Source organism: Simochromis diagramma, unplaced genomic scaffold, assembly GCF_900408965.1.
Source record: "Simochromis diagramma unplaced genomic scaffold, fSimDia1.1 OVJJ01000602.1, whole genome shotgun sequence".
NCBI lineage: Eukaryota > Metazoa > Chordata > Actinopteri > Cichliformes > Cichlidae > Simochromis > Simochromis diagramma.
Window position 1 is genome coordinate 2,402,757 of NW_024387040.1, and position 19,091 is coordinate 2,421,847.

Here is a 19,091-nt window from a genome sequence, read left to right on the forward strand (position 1 = left end):
CTTATTATTTTTATACTTAATAATTAAAAATTAAAAAAAAAACAAAAAAAAAACGTCACCATCAGCTCGATCGTAAGCTCGGTATACTATCATTAAGTTTGGAAACCCTGGTGAACATGTCACCTCTCTTTAAAACAGCCTATATTAATACGGATATATATACTAATGAACCATCAGCGTCATGTACTCGTATTACAAGTCTTTGGATCAGTATAACTATATCCAACTTTAAAGTTGTTGTTTTTTTGTTATTATTGTACGTGTTAGTTTCGTACAGTAGTTTAAGGGGAACGAACGCACAAAATTAAAACACTTTGCCTCTGGTCGTCCTGTGGCTTTGGATGAAGGTTTCACACTTTTCAGTACGAGAGTCCAATGAGGAAGAAACACGGCAGCTTATGTTTTCAAACATTTCTCTAATTCGTGCTTCATGCTTCTTTAACCTGTAACCTCTACAGCATGTTTATTATTCACACGGAGCTGCAAGTGGTTCAAAACCCAAATAAATAAATACAAATTTAAAAACAAGAAATATAAAACGATCAGTGCACTAAGAGAACAGCGTTTGGTCTACAATCATTCTGTACAATTCACGTGACGCTACAGGCGATCAAATGCGTCCTGTCGCGAGCAGACGTCTTTATTTTTTTAATAAGAGAGTGTGTCGGCAGCTGCTGCCGTGATGCGTCCAGACCCGTGCAGCGGTAAGAGGCCGGGGCTGACCCGCACCGTCCCTTCAGTGCGGGAAACCCAGCACACAATAAACAAAGAGCGACTCGCCATGTGCGCCGCAGCTGCTGCACGCACACGCGCGCAGCTGAAGTGCAGCGGCATTCACAACCGCCAGGGGGCAGACTGAGCCCTGCAGAGCTCAGCAGCGGATGAGCACACGCCAGGTGAATTCATTGTCATGTTTTTCTCTTTTCTTTTAATGCATTTATTTATTTTGTTGCTTTTCTGCATTATGTGACGTAATAACAAGCACCGATGGACACGAGCTTTTATATAAGAGCCATCTGTTTCCCGCCATGAGCCAAGTAAAGAAATAACGCTGTAACATGTCTCTATCCAAGAGTATGACTTTGATGTCTCTGTCTCAGGAGCTGAGGAGCTTAGACGGGGGCTGAGTCAGATCCACGTGTCAGCGAGCACACAGCCTAATTAAATCTCTACTACCTGCTGCTGTGTCACTGAACCTGACCTTTGACCCCTCTGTTCAGAACAGAAACACTTCCAACTGCATGAAATGTCACGCTGGCTGCGGATGCACCGTTAGACTGCAGAAGCAGGTGTAGCATCTAAAGAGAACATTCTAGCCTGGATGCTGTCTTTTTATTGGATATTCAGCCTTTTAATTTAACAGTTGGCATGAAAACTTTTGGGGAAAAACAAAAGGAAAAGAAAAACATTTGTAAAGGCACAGTATATCTTCACATGAATATGGACACCGGATGTGTGCTGTGAGCCAATGTCAGGCCGGCTGGTAGTCATCTAATCGCTCAAGCAAGGCCTCCGAGTAGCCGGGAGAGTAGTACCTGAAACACAGATGACACATACTGTAAATGCCACTGAAGAATCTCCATAATATAACCTCCATTTTTGTTCATTTTCAAGCTTTTCATTTAGTCACATTTTTTCTAAAAACATGATATATGGTCAGATGGTCTGCTGTGGATAACAAGGTTCGGAAATCAAAAAGTATACTCCAGCATGCACGAGCGTGTCTGCTGGGAGGAACACAGTACCTCACTATCTCCTCAGGGAAACAGCCGTTGATGGCATTGATGTATTCCTGGAGGGGAGACCCGGGCTCAGCCTCGATCTCTTGGACTTTCTTCAGTCCACCACTGGTCACAAAGAGGCGCCGTGCTTTGCTGTCGTGAGGCAGCACCTTTGAGGAAAGGACTGGCATGAAAAACAGTCTTGAACTAAATGACACCAAAAAAAAAAGACTTGATCAGATTATGGTCCTGCTTGTAGAGTTACCTTGCTGAACTGACAGACCACATGTTTAAGGATGTTGCTTGGAGCTTCATAGAGGAGGGGCTCCAGACTTGGCAGGTAAGTACACTTCTGCAGAACACTCTTCAGAGCTTTTTTACTCTAAAAGTGCACAAGAAGGGAAAGTCCTTCACATTTGATCCCACTCAGAGACATTATAGGAGAGAGACACTAGACTCAACGAGTCCTTAAAAACAGCAAAGACTGGGACAGAAGTGTAACTTCCAAGTGGAACAGCTTGGTGCTGATGTCCAAAACCAATCAAATAAATAGTTATTTTGAATAACTTCCCAGCTAACCTTTGATTTTAGATACTTTGCATGGCTGAAAAAAGGCTCCTCAATTCTAATCCTATTCTCTTTTAGTGCAGCTGAGAGTGTACCGAAGGTGTACTTCTGTCGCTGATAACAGGGCCTTTGACGGTAATTAGTTTGTTTAAAAGTCATGTAAACATAAAAAATCATAAGCAAACACTTTTGTGACTTTGTGCTGTGAGAAAAAAGGCTGATTCTCTGGATGCTCAGAGGAAACCCTTACTTTGGTCTGCAGGTCCTCAGAGCTGCTGGCGTTCATGTAAAGCTCCAGTATTTTGGGCAGCAGGTTAGCTGTGGTCACTGCCTTGGCGTGCTCAGGGGTGTGATGCCCTATCTGGCCCACTGACCAGACTGTGGCCGCCTTGATGTGATCTTCAGACTCCTCCGACAGACATAGGGCCAGCTGGGGCACCCCCTGCAGGACAGGAGGGCACACAGCACAACAGGGCCACCTCAGTTAACATGACCTACATAGCAAGCATGAAGAAACATCACTGGCTTTAGTGGCTGGATTAGCTGTCACATAAAGAGTTATTACCACCTTAGAGACAATGACAGCCATGGCAAGGCTTTCACTGTGAGCTGCCACATATCCCAGCATCATAATGCCAGGCAAACGCACGTTTCCATGGCAATTGCCCAGGTAGTCAATCACTGCTTCCAAGCCCCCACAGTTCACAATCACCTGGGCCAGCTGGGAAAACAAACACGCATGCAGGCACTTGACTGTGCGTCTCTTTTGTGTGCGTTTGTGCCTGCAAATGTGAGTGCGCGCCGTACCTCTGGAGTGTGTTTCACCACCTCCCTCATTAGGGTGACGACATTTTTCTTGACGTACTCATCTGGATCTCTGAGACAGGACATGGCTGCGGGGAAGATCTCAGCTTCTATCACCATCTCTGCCAGGCTCACGGAGTGCTTGCTGATCTGAGTGAGGGCAGCGAACACCTGCCTCTAGATGGAGACAAAAAAGATGCCTGAATATTTTCAGAGATCATTTACAGTGTTGAAATGGAGATTGAGTCAATACTGCATGTTCTCCATTTAAATTTACAGCATCTTTTTCTTCTGGTAATTTTGTTTTATTAATAAGAAATTAGAACATAATGTGTAACTCCGTCTGAAAGTGAAAACCTATCCAAATTCTAAGCATGTTAATTTTTTTTTAACAGTGATTGGTTTCAGAAAGTGTCCTTATAAAAAAATGATTTTCATATTTTACAGAAGACTTTTTTTTTCAATATTTAAGCCTCGCAGATTTTAAAACGCTGATCATTTATAAGCTTTAACTGAATTTTGTACAATCAGAATTTGTGCTCAACAGGTCTGCACTGAATAAAGTTTCCTGTTAAGTATTCACAGTGAAAGATATTTTCATGCCAACATTTCAAAATAAAATTCTGCAGGAATATTTTAGTAAGTCAGAAATAATAAATTATCTCAGGACAGGATAAGACTTTTTGAAATGTGAATCAATGGAGTTGCTAAGTAGCACAAAAAAAAGAACAACTCCTTGCGTGTTTTTGTACAAATAAAAAAATTCTTATAGTACACACTAACATACATACTTTTTTTCAATAATACTACCCACACCCCTAATAATAATTGTTTATCATTTACACCAAAATATTCCAAAAATATTCATTACATAAAAAAGATTAACGTAAAGTAGAATATGGAAATCCTTACTTTTATACTCCAAAAGTATTCAGGGATCCAAAATATTTAGAATATAATTTGTTCTCTTTAAAACTGCCACTTGTTAGGTCCTCATTCTACTCTTCCTACATTTTAAAGATAATTAGGGACGGATAAGTATTTTAAGTACTGAAAAGTACACCTTAAATTTAGATAAATTGTGTAGTAAGTGTTGGAAAATCACACTACACATTGCTAATGCACCCATGTCTAGATGACATATTTTAGCATAAAAATGATTAATATTCTGAGGCTTTTACACTTTATGTTTTAACTACTTTTTTATTTATTGTGTTTCTTTTAAACATTTAACAAAAAAAACCCAAATAAGTTCTTTAAAAAGATTATAAATTACTGTGTAAAAATAATAAATTAATGTATTTAAATAAGGCTGGCGTTTCTTTGATTCGCATTTTGACACATGTTAACCTGAGCTAAAGCATCCGCTGTTCTGACGAGACATCGAAACAGTCATTAGGGCCTCACCTTGAGCTTGGTGTCTGGGCTGAGGATCATCTGTGCCAGGTGTGCGATGGCTCCAGTGTCCACCACAGTCTGTGCCAGCTCTGGCGTGTGTTTGGAGATGTCACTGAGAGTGGAGGCTGCGATGCGTTTGAGGGCCATCTCTGGCTCCAGAAGACTCAAGACCAGCAGGGGAACGGCACCCGCGTCCACCACTGACTGAGACAAGGCTGCATGGGAGAGGAGGAAAAGGCGGTGAACACCTACACACGCAAAAAACTGTTAAACAAAGAATGATGTTAGAAAAATGTAGTAAATCATAAAGTGTTGCATGCTCGAACTATGAAATCACTCCATGAAGTCATTCTCTATCAGCTTCTTGATGAGTGTACCCTCCTAACCCGCATTGTGTCGTGCAATGTTGCCCAAAGCCCAGGCAGCAGCCTCCTTCACCCCGGGGTCAAACTCCTCCAGGCACAGAACCAGAGCGTCCACCCCCCTGCAGGCCACCACAGCCTGCGACAGCTCTGGGGAGTGTTTGGCTACTGCACGCAGAACAAATGCTGCTGCCTTCTTATAGAACCTCTGCACACAAACACACAGACACCTGCATCAGTTTTTAAAATGATCTGCACCCTTCAATTAAACTGTCATCTTACGTAAATCATATTAAATATTTTACATTTTTGCTGCTTGGGTTTCTCTGAAAATGTCCAGAAATATGGCTTCTGTGCTCTGAAGCTTTCCTACAAAGTATGTAAATAAAATAATATATACAGCCACACAGTGCAGTGAGGGGATGTGTTAATTCTGTTGGGCTTCCTGATCAGTATTTTGCTGTCGGGTGGGGTTTCGGTCCACTTGCTCCCCTACAGGAAAAGAAATCACTGCAAATCAATACAAAAAATGTTCTAAAATGATCTCTTTTTACCCCATGATGAAACATTGCAATTCCCTTCCCATGATTCCCGTGCTGTGGCTTACAAAATCACTAGATCCTGGGAGATTTTCTGTTTTTTTTCTGCTCCATGAGCTACCACAGAAATCTCACTCTGATATTTATTTTTGAGCTTTTAAGGAGGCCCCAGGTTGGTCTCTGTAAACAGATGGTATGTTGGGGGTTGTCACCCCACTTTTAAAATCTGCAAAGCACTGTGATCTTATTTTCTACTTGTTTTAGAGGAGGGCTTTTTGTGTGTTTGGTTTTACTTTTGTCTTATTTGACAAATACAATAACAACAAATTTTAATATTAAGAAAACAAGAAAAAAAACTGCATTTTGAGCCTCTGAGTGGGCTGACAGCAAAAAGAAAGAGGAAACAAAGGTCTGCTTGCTCTTAGGTTTTGAAGTAGCCCCCAGGCGGGCAAGTTACCCCAACACACATTCTCACATTCAAATGGCTGACCCTGAGGTCCTAAAGGGTGACAGCCTCTGACTGCCGCTTTCCTCTCTCTCTCTCTCTCTCTCTTTCACACACACACACACACACAAACAGATCAAAACTGGAAAATCAAACTGAAGTAGAAAATTGTCAGGAGGATTGGATGCTCACATTCTGCGAGGCCAGGGAATGGGCCAGCTGTGGCAAGATGTCTTCCTTCACCACAGCCTCTGCGAGGTCCTCACTGTTGTCTGCCAGGCGGCCCAGAGCCAAAGCTGCCGTATGCTGGATACTGGGGACAACATCAAGCATCAAGGGGCGCAGCAGGGACATCACACCTGCAGGAAAACAGAGGTGAGGAGAGGAGGGGGCAGGAGCACAGCTGGGCTCTTGTTTGTTTATCGCCCACTTTGTCCCGGAAAGAGGAAACCAGCAGATGTTGCGCTTAAACCACAGAAGCACGTTTAAGCTTGATATCAGCTGATGTTTGCTGGAGCCACAGCCGTAAAGGTGCTGGTCATGATGAAACCAGGACATGTCCTGACTGAATCATCAGAGCTGAACAGGTGATGGAGAAACAGGTTTACCTTTTAGATGACATGAATGAGTTGAAGGGATGAACTGTTTCTGAGAGACAACACCAGGATCATTTTCTACATAGCTGACAGCTGGTAACTTTTGCCAGTGGGCCAGGTAGGACATTAACGGGGAAAGGGGGGGCACGAAAAAATACTTTTCTTTCTTATTCTCATTTAAAATGTCTAGCTTTTAATAAATAATTATCTGAATCTTTCAACCAAAGTGGTCATCTGATGTAAAATGTATAGAAATCATACATATATACCAACAAGACAGTGTGCATCACTGTCACAACAGCATTTGTTTTCAAAGGCTTTATGGCTTTTCTCATAACACCTGATGGGCCGGTCTCTAGTCGATTTTTTTGTCCCAGTCCAACCCTGGCAAGGAGTGAGTAAAGGAAGCAGATGTCGGCTGTCTTACCTGCATTTTGGAGTAGTTCTATATTTTGTGGCCGGTTCGCGAGATCAGCGACAGTTTGCACAAACTGCATCCTCGCTTTCTGATATTGTTCGAAAACTGCAGAGAACAGAAGTGACAGAACAGACGGAAGACGTGAAAACAGTGGAGTGAAATACCCGCTCGGTCTCATCACTACACCTCGTGAAGTTCACCTTGAACGACGTGGCGCTGCGACATTGTGGTGTAATGTGCGGTATTGATGGATACCGCGTCCTCTCACACTTTTTACTCCGTTATCTTCCTGCTTCCAACGAAACGCGGTGCTATTTTTCAAGGTCTGGTCCTCAACAGGTAGTGTTGTGATTACCGGTCGCCACGGCAACAGACGAGACGCAGTGTGTCCTCGTCGAAGATCGTCTACTAGGAAAAAAAGAGTGATGAATCACTCCCGGTACGCTCGTGTCCGCTCGCCACGGCTCGTGTTTTCCGAAAAAGTGTTCAAAGTGAGAGATCTAAGGACTTCCTAGGTTCAATTTGCGCTGTTTTCAGTTCCCGCTAAAACACGACGCTGTCTCACTTTGCGGGGATTTATTGAACAGAAAAACGAAAAATTAAAGCGGCAAAAACTGAAGAAAGTGAAAACACAGCGTGCATTATGAGTGAGCTCTCAACATGAGTTTCTTTTATTTTTTTTAATCCCTACATGTGTCCTCATATAACCTCCCTGGATGTGCTCATGTAGACCGCTCTAAATAATGTCGTTGCTATAAATGAATGAATGAATGAATGAATGAATGAATGAATGAATGAATGGGGTAACTTAAAATTTAATAAGTGACATGGGCCGAATAGTCGTCATTGTTTTTGTTGTCTCTAAAATATCGATCAGTTTTATATCTTGTTTTAGTGCTGTGGGGAAAAGAGTAATAAATGTAATCAGGCGACAGAGGAAACTCCGTCTATTAATAAATGATTATTTTTAAAAAAAGGTTTATTTGCTCATGACAGTGTAAAACGGTTTGCCTATAGGAGTTAAATGGCTGATCCAATTTATTTTTTACTTTTTAAACTTGTTAGCGGGAGTTTGCAAACCTGTCTGCATCTGCTAGCCTACATTTGAAATACTGGCAACTTTTACCTAGGATTTATATTATTATTTTGTTTTCTAAATGCAAGGAAAAGTCGATTTTACTATCTTTTCTTTTTTATTAATTTTCTTCGCTCTATTGTAACTAAGTTTGGCGCCAGATAACACCTCATTCTGTGTAAATATTAATACGCAAATATTTCGTTTTACTTCGCTTTCTTGGGAGGTTTCCCCAAATAAAATATGAAGGCTGCAGGAAGTGGAGCATATTTCTATATGAGCCTTTATATGATTCTTTTTTTGTTTTTCTTTGTTTTGTTTTTTTATTTTACCTTTGTTGTGTACCTTTCGATTTGCATTTTTCATTATTTCTCGGGGGATTTTTTTAAATAAAAAAATTAAAAAATAATAATTTTAAGGGGACAAAACTTTAAAAAATAAACACCGTGTAAAAATAAATAAAAATCTTAAAAATCCCCCGCGGCTTATAAAAACAGCGCAGGCTATCAGATATATATACATATATATATATATATATATATGTAAACCATAAAATACCCGCGTAGCGCAAAACTAAATAAAATAATAATAACAATAATGAAACAAAAATAACTTATCACAGAGAGAAAAAAAAACAATTTTAGCGTAGTTTTTGTATAATTACACATTTTAAATTATACTTTGATTAAATCGGTGAAGTCTAATCAGGCCACTTGTTAAACAAATCAAAATTAGGTCTGAACGAATAAACAGTGGTTTGTCTCTTTACCAGCCAGTTCTCCTCCACGTCCTTGCTGTGCAGAGCCTGCCTCTCTAACCGAGTCATACTTTAAATCCTGCTCATTCAGACTGACATCTGGCGCTCTGTCTGCCTTTTAGTTCGACTTTTTCATTTTAAACCCATCAAACTGATCGATGATCTCCCAAAACTCAAGAGGAGAAAGAAAAAAATCGAAGTGACTTTGCCAGTAAGTGTAAAATGTTTTATTTAGATGTTTTATACTGTGCAACAGTAACAATACAATAACTTGTCCATACAATCGAGCGATACAAATACGGAAAGAAAAAAAAACACAAGAAAAAAACAAAAAACAAACAAAGAGACATCAAAACATCTGTCGTTGAGCATGAAATGAAGCTGAAGAGGAGCCCAAGTCATCCCCACGGAATAAAGGGGAATAAGAGAATAACATCGCCGCTGATTAAATATGCATTTTGCTTCTATTTACACACGGATTCTCTAAAACGGAGCGTTAAAGTCGTGGAGGACGAGCAATCCGAGTCCACTGCAGTTACAAGAAACGTTTTTCTTCTTCCAGTAAAAAGTAAAGTCGATTCTTCTTCCGTAGGTTTTTTTTCACCCTACAGCCCTTTACAAACTTTTTTGTTTTCTCCTTTCTCCTCGCCTGGACACTTCTTTTAAAAAAAAAAAGAAAAAAAACGTCCAAAATTACACTCGTGGGACAAACAAGCGAACCTTCTCTGAGACCAAAAAAATAAAAAATAAAATAAGGAAAGTGGCGCTACCATGAGCATGCATGTTTAAAGTTTCCACCCCACACGCACATGAAGTAATCATGATAAACACTTTTAATTTGAAAGACGTGAAAACAGGAACAGAAGAGTCACCTTCAGTCACTTCAGGAAAATAAAGATGCAGCTTTTTCTTTCAAAAAAAAGTACATGTTTGTCCTTCTCCATCCTTCCAAACTTCCTTTTCCCCTCCTCCTCCACCCTCGACATCTCGTTTTCTTTTTAAAATTCCCACGCCGCTTTTCCTTTCTTCTTTCTTTCTTTTTTATTTTATTTTGAAATGTCTCCGCTTCCACTACGTTTAAACTTACAGATGACGCCATAATATTGAGAACAACAAATGGAGAGAGAGAGAGAGAGAGAGAGAGAGAGAGAGAGAGAGAGAGAACATTGTCTACACAATGTAACTACGTTGGCATGAAAACAGTATTAGCTGAGCGGGTGTCTGGCGTTGGCTGGTCTGGTCCGGCACTGCATGGAGCCCCGCGTCATCCGGATGAGGTCGACGAGCCGTTCAGAGAAACCTTTCGGGGTTTGCCGCCGTTGCCGCCGCAGAACTGGGTGAAGGGTCGGCTAGGGCTCGGGGCTGTGGCGGTGGGAGTCCCGTTGACTGTGCAGCCGCTGCTGTTGTTGTTGCTGTTGCCGTGCGGGTGCGGGGACTGCGCAGGCGTGCCGGGGCTCGGCAGAGACGAGGACGTGGACGGAGCCCCGGCTGGACTTCCGGCTTTGTCGCTGGCAGAGTCGCTCTCCTGCCCGGATCTGCTCGCGCTGTTCTGACCTTCCTGCTGCGCGTGGCTCACCTTCATCTTCTTACAGTTGGGTCGGACTCGGTACTTCAGCGGCAGCGGGCCGTTCTGCGGAAGAGGAGAAGAAGTTATTAAAACATTGAAACTTAAACTGTAAATGGGTTTGGCGCCATTTTTAGGAACTTTATTCAGTTTTTATTTTATTTTTTATCTAATTAGTTACTCAACTAACCCTGAAGTTACCAAGCGGGGTCATCTAACCTATTTTATTCGTAAAAAAAAGTCGTAAAAACTAATTTATTAATCGGTTTCTTCTACACCTTTTTAAACTTTTTTTTAAGGAATTGGTTCATTTATTTGCAAAAAAAACTTGGAAAGATATGTGGGGGTCATTTACTTTTTAATCCCAAATTTCCATTTTTAATCACTACTCTATAGAGATCAAGATCCAGTCATGTCCTGGCTTACATTCAGTTTGATAACCAGACCAGAAAGTAGCAAGTTTTGTTATAAACTTGCTACTTTCAACTCAGTAACCCAGATACATCTAAAGCGGTTAGTTTCAGAGGCCACATATGGCATAAAGATCTTGTGCCCTTTGTTGCCCCTCCCCCCTTTTTGCATACACATGATAGAAAACCATAACTAATTGCAGAATGTCCCTGATACACACACACACACACATATATACATACATACACACATATGTATATATATATATATATATATATATATATATATATATATATATATATATATATATAAAAGGGGCAACATAAAATTTAATAATGTTCAAAGTACATATTATTTCAGGTTGAGTACAAAAGCATGATACCATACAAATTCGAATATAGCCATGTCCATGGTTATGTATGTGTTCATTTGACTAAAATCTTAAACGGAAACTGATCGTAAATTTTAAACGTTTTTAATATTGTAAATATGTTTTTTTTATTATTATTATTTATTTAAATTTTGGCATCTTTAACAACATGTATGAACAAAAACCCTCTTTCTCGAACAGCTTCCCCATTTGGAGATTTTGTGTTTTTGAAGACTAAAATAAACAAGCAGAAAAATATCTATATTTAACTGACCGCACACTATACAACACCAGCTACAACAAAGTGATAAAAACCTATATATAACAATATACAAAAACTTCAACGCAATGATAAAATAATATTTTAAAAGCTCAGCAATCAAAACGTAAGTATCTATTCTATTTATGTCTCAAGGTGAAATTTTAAAAGTACCTAATTTTGTTTATATTAAATGTATTTTTAAAAATAAATTGTGATTAAATACGTTAACTGACACCGAGGGAGATGGTTTTATTTAACAAAGAAAATATTATTAATATACTGCAGTGTATCAATAAAAATTAATACACTGCAATTACAACTCAATAATTGCAGTGTATTAATCACATTTTGAGATAAAAAAAACAAAACAAAAAAAAACTTAGCCTGTCTAAAAATGTGCCAAAAAATTTCTTACCCTTCTCCAAGTATAGATATATGCTATATCCATTAGCGTGTAGTAATCTTTCAGAGGTTCATCTTCATACATGACTTCAACCTTAAGAGGAAAAAAATAAGAATGGGTTTATTTTTATTTATTTTTAATTGTTTTTCGCAATAACCTTTTGTAAGAGGAAATCATTAAATATGTAAATAAGATATCTCTCAGTTCTTTGTGATACATTTATAGTAAGTATCTCTGAAAATAAATAAATAATTAAACTAAACAGACCTGGTAGGTGTTTGGGATGTCCATTTTGCTGCGCAGAAACTTTCTCAGATGCATAACTGTCATGGCTGCTGGACACTGCAAGTACCTCTTGTTAGCCACCTGCAGATAAAACACATTATAACAAAAAATAAATAAAAATACATATGGATATACATACGTGTGGAATAAAACATTTATACACAATGACTAGAATCTACACACAGGCTGGTCCACCTTAAAAGCAGCAAAAACAATGTAGCCCTTTACCACTGGAGAGAAAATAATTATAATTGTTTGTCTCCACACATGTTTGATTATCCCTTAAAGGCTGTTTTAATCCTAAAGTGTTAGCAAAGATGAAAAAAATGACAGAAACAAAAATGTGGCTAAATCAACGTGTGATACCTGATCTTTTGACTGCTTGTCCTCCACTGCTCCTCCCAGTCTGTGCGCCAAAAACAGAGGAAAAACATGAGTAACTTTCCAGCGTATGTATAACTCTAAAACTAAATCACACAGAGTTAGCAACAGAATTCAAATTTTGAAAGATTATTTTAAAAAAATTTCTTTTTAAACATACTATGTTTCATGCAGTACTTTTTTGTGAAGTATTACTGTAGTCAAGTATTTTGGCAAATTCCAAACATTAGAATAAACTTAAAATAAAGTCTTGAATATTATTTTATAATGACTGCAAAGGCAGCTAAAATTTACACACTATTAAAAAATAATTAATTAAAAAGCATTTGAATACAAAAACCAAAATCTGTCATATTATACGCATGATCCTGTTTCTGTTCATTACATCACACTGTGGGTAGGACATGTCGTATTTTGATCTATAAAACATGGTACCAGCGTCAGTTAAGCTGGTTTTGATGATTCTAGAGCAGAATGATAATATCGGCTATAGTGGAGCAATATCTGTAAGCTTATCATAACAGCTGTATCTACTAACGAGAAACCTCTATAAATATTAGATTTTGTAGTCTTTTAGGAACAACTATTTTCCATTTCCACGTATTTTTAATACAAGCGTACCTGCTTTGATCAAAGAACTCAATAGAGAGGCTGATGATCTCATCGTCTGTAATAATTCTCTTGTCCTCATCTGCTACCTCTCCACGATCTTCATTTGTTCCATTAGACGCTATAGAAACACACACATGCACGGCTGGATGTGAGGGTGGGTTTATATGTTGCGTTTACAGCACAGAAGACTCTCTGATGTGGAAAATATTTCGCCAAAAGAAAAAAAAGAAAGAAAGAAAGAAAAGAACATTTTCTTTCTGACTCACCATCTACGGGGTGCTCTGCGTAAAAGTCTCTTCTCCTCTTCATCTCATCTGAAGACATTCAGAAAGGCGTGTTATTACCAATCCATTCACTTTCACTTCCCACTATTAGCTTATTTCAGAAACCATGTGCCAGAGTTCTCAGCACCCTTAATATTGTGACTTCCAGGAATAAATATTTGTCGAAACACAAGAAAAGCTGGATTAAAACTGTGGCATCGATGTGAGAATTCATGGAAATAATGATTTGATTCTCCAACATTTCTGTCTTACAGATGGGTGATATGAGACATGACCCTGAAAACTGTTTTGCTTGAACCTGTCTCAGCTTGTTTTAATGAACTTCTAGTGCTGGCAGCAAGAAAAGCAGACAGATTTGATGACCATAACACTCAGCGTCATCCCAATTCAACACACCTCTGCACTTTACAACAAATAATTAACTGAAACTTCAAGTTTTTCAATGCAAAGCTTTCCACTACGCAACATACACACCATATCCAAATGCAATTACATATACCCTCATCGGTAATGTTCATTTATTCTTATTTTAATATACTTGCAGAGACAAATTTACGTGCAAAAGTCAGACTGAACAGTAAAAATGCGACTCTTACTTTTGAAGAGGCCGGGGACCAGTTTGTACACAATGTCCTGTAAAGTTTTGTCAGACCTAAAAAGAGAGAGAGAGGAAAAGAAACTTCAGTCAAGTATTTAAAACCAATTCTTGTCTGAAAAAATAAGACCAGTATTCATCGCTGTGGAAAACCTCAAACATGTCATGCCGCCTACACGCCTACATGTGTTTCGAATGTCTGAATGTTTAAATCAGAGGCTGATTCAGCTGTTTAGTGGGGAACCCACAAAGGGAAGGAAACCGAAAACAAGTAATGTATTCGCTTAAGATTGCAAAGGCAGAAAATATACGTTCTACACTGTTTAAAAAGAACAGAAAAATCATATTTAAGGGGTTAAATTCAAGCCATCGGGCATCACTAAACTTTTAGAACCAAATGTATATGGGCCCTGAAAAAGGTAACAATCACAACGGGGGCAGCTGAGCAAAATGCAGAGAGCATGGTAAGCACAGTTCTCACCTAATGTTGAGCAGTGGTTTGGTTTTGTGCACTTGTACATCACAGATGGGACAGTATTTGCTGGTTTCCAGATAGCGCACAATGCACATCTTGCAAACTGCAAAACAGATGAAAAAAAAACTGTTAATGTCTGATGAGATCTGAAAGCATTTCCTGAGGAGCCAAATTTAGTTTAAAAGAGAGCAAGAGCAAGAAATACATTTTGCAGCACTGAAAAAAGAAGACTGGGAATGTTTAAATTTAATCCAACATATCTCACATTTAGCAGCTTCGGGTGATATGAACTGATTTTGACCCATAAAAAAATTAAATGAAATGAAATTAGACGAGTTTTGCTCACATGAATGAAGACATTCGATGATGGTGGTTGCATCTATGAAGTATCCTCCACACAGGACGCACATGAGGTGAGGGTTGAGCTCGGTAATCTTTATCCTGGTCGTCCGATGCATGTTGAGAGGAAGGAACAACAATCCCTGCGCGCAGAAGGAGGACAGGTCAAAACAAAAGCACGCAGAGGTTTGTCAACGCACGGCGGACCATTTGGACGAGACTGCTGTTTGCTTGGACTGTGATAAAGCAACATCAACCTTTATGCCGATCCAGAAATAACCAGAGGGAAAGATGTTCGTTGGCAGATTTACAGGCAGCGGCGAATAATCATAAATCAATCACTTCCGCTGAGATCGATGGAGCCGTGCGCTCCCCACTTTCCTTCGCCTTAGCTCAGCATCTTTAATGACATAGTGGGGCAGCAGCGGTCGAGCTTTGAGGAACCAAATCCGGATCCAAATCTGAGGCACGGCACGGGAATATTGACCTCCCGCAACTTCAGATTTGCGCGCACTTTTAAAAACATGGATGGTTTAAAATCTAAGCGAAATCGAAAACGGTTTAAACCAAGAGCGCAAATGTGGGGGTAAAAACGAAAACCTATGCGAGACAATGTGAAAAATTAAATAAATCAGACCCAGCTAGCACCGAAACCTTTAGTTAAGTGGGTAACCCCCTTACTGGGTTGCCATGTTCTGTGGGGTTTGGCGAATTTTGCCAATATTAGTGGGCTAATATCGTCCACACGGGCGCACCGGGGTGACTGGGTGAAAGTGTTGTTTGTGTGTGTGTGTGTGTGTGTGTGTGTGTGTGTGTGTGTGTGTGTGTGTGTGTGTGTGTGTGTGCAGGGGGGTGGGTAATATGAGGCACCCACTCACTGCGTCAGGTGTGCCACACAAGCCACGGGGAAACCTGAGCGTTTCTATGGCAACCCCGTTTGCTTTTTTAGCCCACATGGCTCGTCGCCAGTGACCAGAACGACAGGATGTCTAAACAAAAACAACACGGCGAGCCGTGCCCGTGTGCAGAGTGGGAACGAGGAAGGACAGAGTCTCCGAGTCCCTCCGTGCACACACACACAGCCGCTGGGCTGCCAGGCTGCCGACAGCACGGCTGCCATTTTGTGGAGGAAAAAAAGAAGCATGTATCGGTTCAACGGGCTGCGGGGTTTCCTTCTAACGGGGGCGAATGAAGCCCACCCCGAGGTGTTTACACGAGCTTTATGTATCTGTGAGCCAGACACAGAGGAGCGTACGAGTCCGACCGGGGGAGAGAGAGATCTCAGCTTTATTTTGATTCGCTTTGCGCTTTTTTCATCAACACCGCGCAGCACCAATATGGCCAGACGCCAGCGACTGCGCCGAAGTTGAGGCGCACGCTGGGTCATTACAAACCATTTATTCTGCGCCATTTCCAGTTCAAGCACCGCACAGTCCATGTATCAAACACGAATGTCGAATGTAGGCTACACTCTGTGCTCGAGTGCATTTCAACAAAAAAGCGAGGGCGGTAGAGTAAAGTCACCAGATGCCAAAGGATCCCGGTCTTCAGATTTTTATCCGGTAGTTACGATCCGGTGGGCAAATTGGTCTCGAAAAAGATGACCAGTCTGGCGCACTTTTTTGTTTTTTAAAGTTGGACTTGTAAAGATTATCGCGGCTGGGTGCTGTCATTTTTTATTTTTAATTTTAATTTAATGCAATCATTAAAAGTCTATCCGGGGTAAAGAGTGAATATGAGCGGGTGAGCCCTCTTTAAACGCTGGATGAGAGCCAGCCTGCCCAGCTCGGAACCCACACTGTTACTTTATGGAGCCACAGTCGGCACCATGCCCGAGTCCCGGCTGCTTTTCAATGCTTCAACCGACCTCTCCTTGGCCGCCTGTGAACAGACCACTGCGGGCAAGTTTGGACAGCAAATCGGTTCAAAGGATGCCTCACACACGGATAATGATGGATAATGCCTACATATATGCAGGGAGCCTGTTGCGCCATTAATCGATTGGCTGGTGTTTGGACAACTGCTTTCCCCTCTGCCAGGGTGTGTGTGTGTGTGACCTGCCTACTCACTTTATAAGACTTCAAGTCAGGTCAGCCAAGAAATCCAAAATAAAGTTAATACGCTTTGGGAACGAATATTGCTGAATGGCCAAAAATCAAACAATACAGTCTGGATTCAGTTGGGAATACGCTGAATGCAGAGGTTTGTACACAACACGGGCTTTCCTCTTCTTTTTTTTTATTTTTACTGATAATTTGGCTTAAGCTGTAGCTGGTGCTGACAGCAGGCCATCAATTATTTCTCCACAACTAGTACATCTTAAATTCTTTCAAACAAGACACGTTAAATTGGAGATTTCCATCGGTTTCTGTAGTGACCCGTAAAAGCCGTGCTAACCTAATTTATTCCCAGACGAGACCAGTTCCTCTTGTAAAGTGTTCACCTCTTACATGTAGATCAACAGCAGCTGGAAATAAACCAATTAAAAAAAAAAAACTGGGATGGCAAAAATAAAAGAAGGAGAAGAAACACATCAGCCGCTGTGAGTTCATTTAGAAAACCGTGGCTTAAATAGCTCCTGATTAGAACTGACCACAGGACTAAAACGTATCAAAGGAATTGCGTTTATTCCGTGTAAATGCCTCCCTACTCAGTGGATGTACTCCATCCAGTCTGCTGGGCTACATGATCGCTCCTGTTCACACACATGTGAGCCTGTCAACCTGCAAAAACCAAGCGGGTGGTGGTGGAGTGTGTGTTTCGGGGGGATAGATTCATTTAACCCATTATAAGTGCACACAAGGTCTACACCAGCGTTCATGGGTAAAATGATAATTTTTTACCCCCCCCCTCGCTCTCTACAGAGGAAACACTAGCTTGCGCCCATCACCAGACTGGGAGCTACAGTGTGCGCCAACACACAGACCGTATAAAGGTGGGAATTATTGCGATCCATAATGAGCTTTTAATTGTCAAACAAACAGTCTGTGTTGGCTACAGCTCATGTGAATTTAAGTGGAATTACCAGAGCTTCAGACTGCCTGGAGAGGCACAGCCACTCCTTTGTAGTCGCCAATTTTTTTTCTCTCTCTCTCCCTTCTTAATTTCTTCTTTAAATTTAAATTTAATAACCATCCTTCCCACTCAGGACAAGCACACACCAAAACGTAAACAGCCAGTTGTAGTCCGTATACGCGTTTAACGACAATCCAGTGTTTACAAAGCAGCCGTCATGAAACATTTATGCTCGGTGGAAACGGTTTGCCTCTCTGGCACGTTCACGGGAGCGATCCAAGTTAAGTTAATAAATCCAACATCCGGTCACGTTCACCGAAAACCAACCTGCCACCCAATTCCCATCACCCCAAAGATCCAAACTCTATAAAATGAAGACTCTACGTGGAAACACGAACGCAGGGGGACCGTTTGAAGCACTTGCTGCTCCTCGCATCGCAGCCAACACAGCCTGGTTCGCCTCGGGTCTCCCACTTTACATAAATCCCAACGACGCAATGCAAACCCGAACCGTGACCAACTTATACGGACGCGTAACTGAACGATAGGAGAAGCAGGAGCGAATGTGCCCGACCCTTAATTGGCGTTTATAGCCGAGCTGGGAACATATTTTGCTGGGGGGAAAAAGTGGTGCGCAGACCCACACACGGAGCTCCACGTCGGTGATCGCTGCAGCCACCGTTGAAAGCTCCACATCCACCGCTGGACGTAGCGGGGGGAAAACACAAAGACACAAAGCCCAAACCTCGCCCTTTCGCCCCGTTAGTTAGAGACGATATCGAAGGAGACGTACCTGAAGGTTCGGCCGGGAATCGGTGGGCACCGAGGCGAGTAGACAATGAAAGTTGGGAGGCGATCAGCAGAAAATGAATAGGAGTAGAGCCGCCATCTTGAAGCAGGCTGCAGACGCTGTCAGTGGCGGAGAGCGCACGGCGGACTGGAGCGCATTTCAGATGTGCGAATAAAAACTCCCCGTTTCCTCGGCGATTGCGCGGCGTGTGCGTGTCCGACAGACGCCTTCAAAGAGATCCCGGTCCTCCGGCTCGGAAAGCTTCCCACTTCGGCACCGATAACTTTGCCTCCAAAATATCCGCTTCGCCCCCCAGTAAAACGCAGCAGTGTGTGTGTGCTCCGTGGAAACTGACACCGTCCCCAAAATGGCTTGTAGTTCGACCGCCCCGCTCTGGTCACGTGGTCTGGTTGCTTAAGGGTGCCTAGAAATTACTGTCGGTGTATGCTGTTTCTGCTAATATACGTATGTGCAAAGTAGCAAAGACGTGAAGGAAAAAAGGCTGATTTACACGCGATGGGCACGTTTTTAACAAACATATCTTTATTTTAGCGGTTTGTGCCTTTTTCTCGACCTGAAACGACACCGAGAAGCTGCTTAAGGGCGCTCACAAATTACTGTCG

General features: G+C 41.3%; 2 protein-coding genes across 2 annotated transcripts; both read right to left on the minus strand.

Moving 5' to 3' along the window:
• Positions 1-898: 898 nt before the first annotated feature.
• Positions 899-8,240, minus strand: spag6 (sperm associated antigen 6). Its single transcript, XM_040043767.1, has 11 exons — positions 7,051-8,240; positions 6,860-6,955; positions 6,029-6,195; positions 4,877-5,060; positions 4,500-4,705; positions 3,096-3,269; positions 2,857-3,009; positions 2,539-2,730; positions 1,987-2,103; positions 1,746-1,891; positions 899-1,535 (listed from the first exon to the last, which is right to left on the minus strand). Exons 1-11 carry the CDS (start codon positions 7,073-7,075, stop codon positions 1,472-1,474), a joined length of 1,524 nt encoding a protein of 507 aa, XP_039899701.1. The 5' UTR covers positions 7,076-8,240; the 3' UTR covers positions 899-1,471.
• A 642-nt stretch (positions 8,241-8,882) lies between these two features.
• Positions 8,883-18,904, minus strand: bmi1a (bmi1 polycomb ring finger oncogene 1a). Its single transcript, XM_040044188.1, has 10 exons — positions 18,472-18,904; positions 14,671-14,806; positions 14,331-14,427; positions 13,851-13,906; positions 13,237-13,284; positions 12,980-13,088; positions 12,344-12,383; positions 11,960-12,058; positions 11,705-11,785; positions 8,883-10,312 (listed from the first exon to the last, which is right to left on the minus strand). Exons 2-10 carry the CDS (start codon positions 14,780-14,782, stop codon positions 9,947-9,949), a joined length of 1,008 nt encoding a protein of 335 aa, XP_039900122.1. The 5' UTR covers positions 14,783-14,806; positions 18,472-18,904; the 3' UTR covers positions 8,883-9,946.
• Between the last annotated feature and the right edge of the window lie 187 nt (positions 18,905-19,091).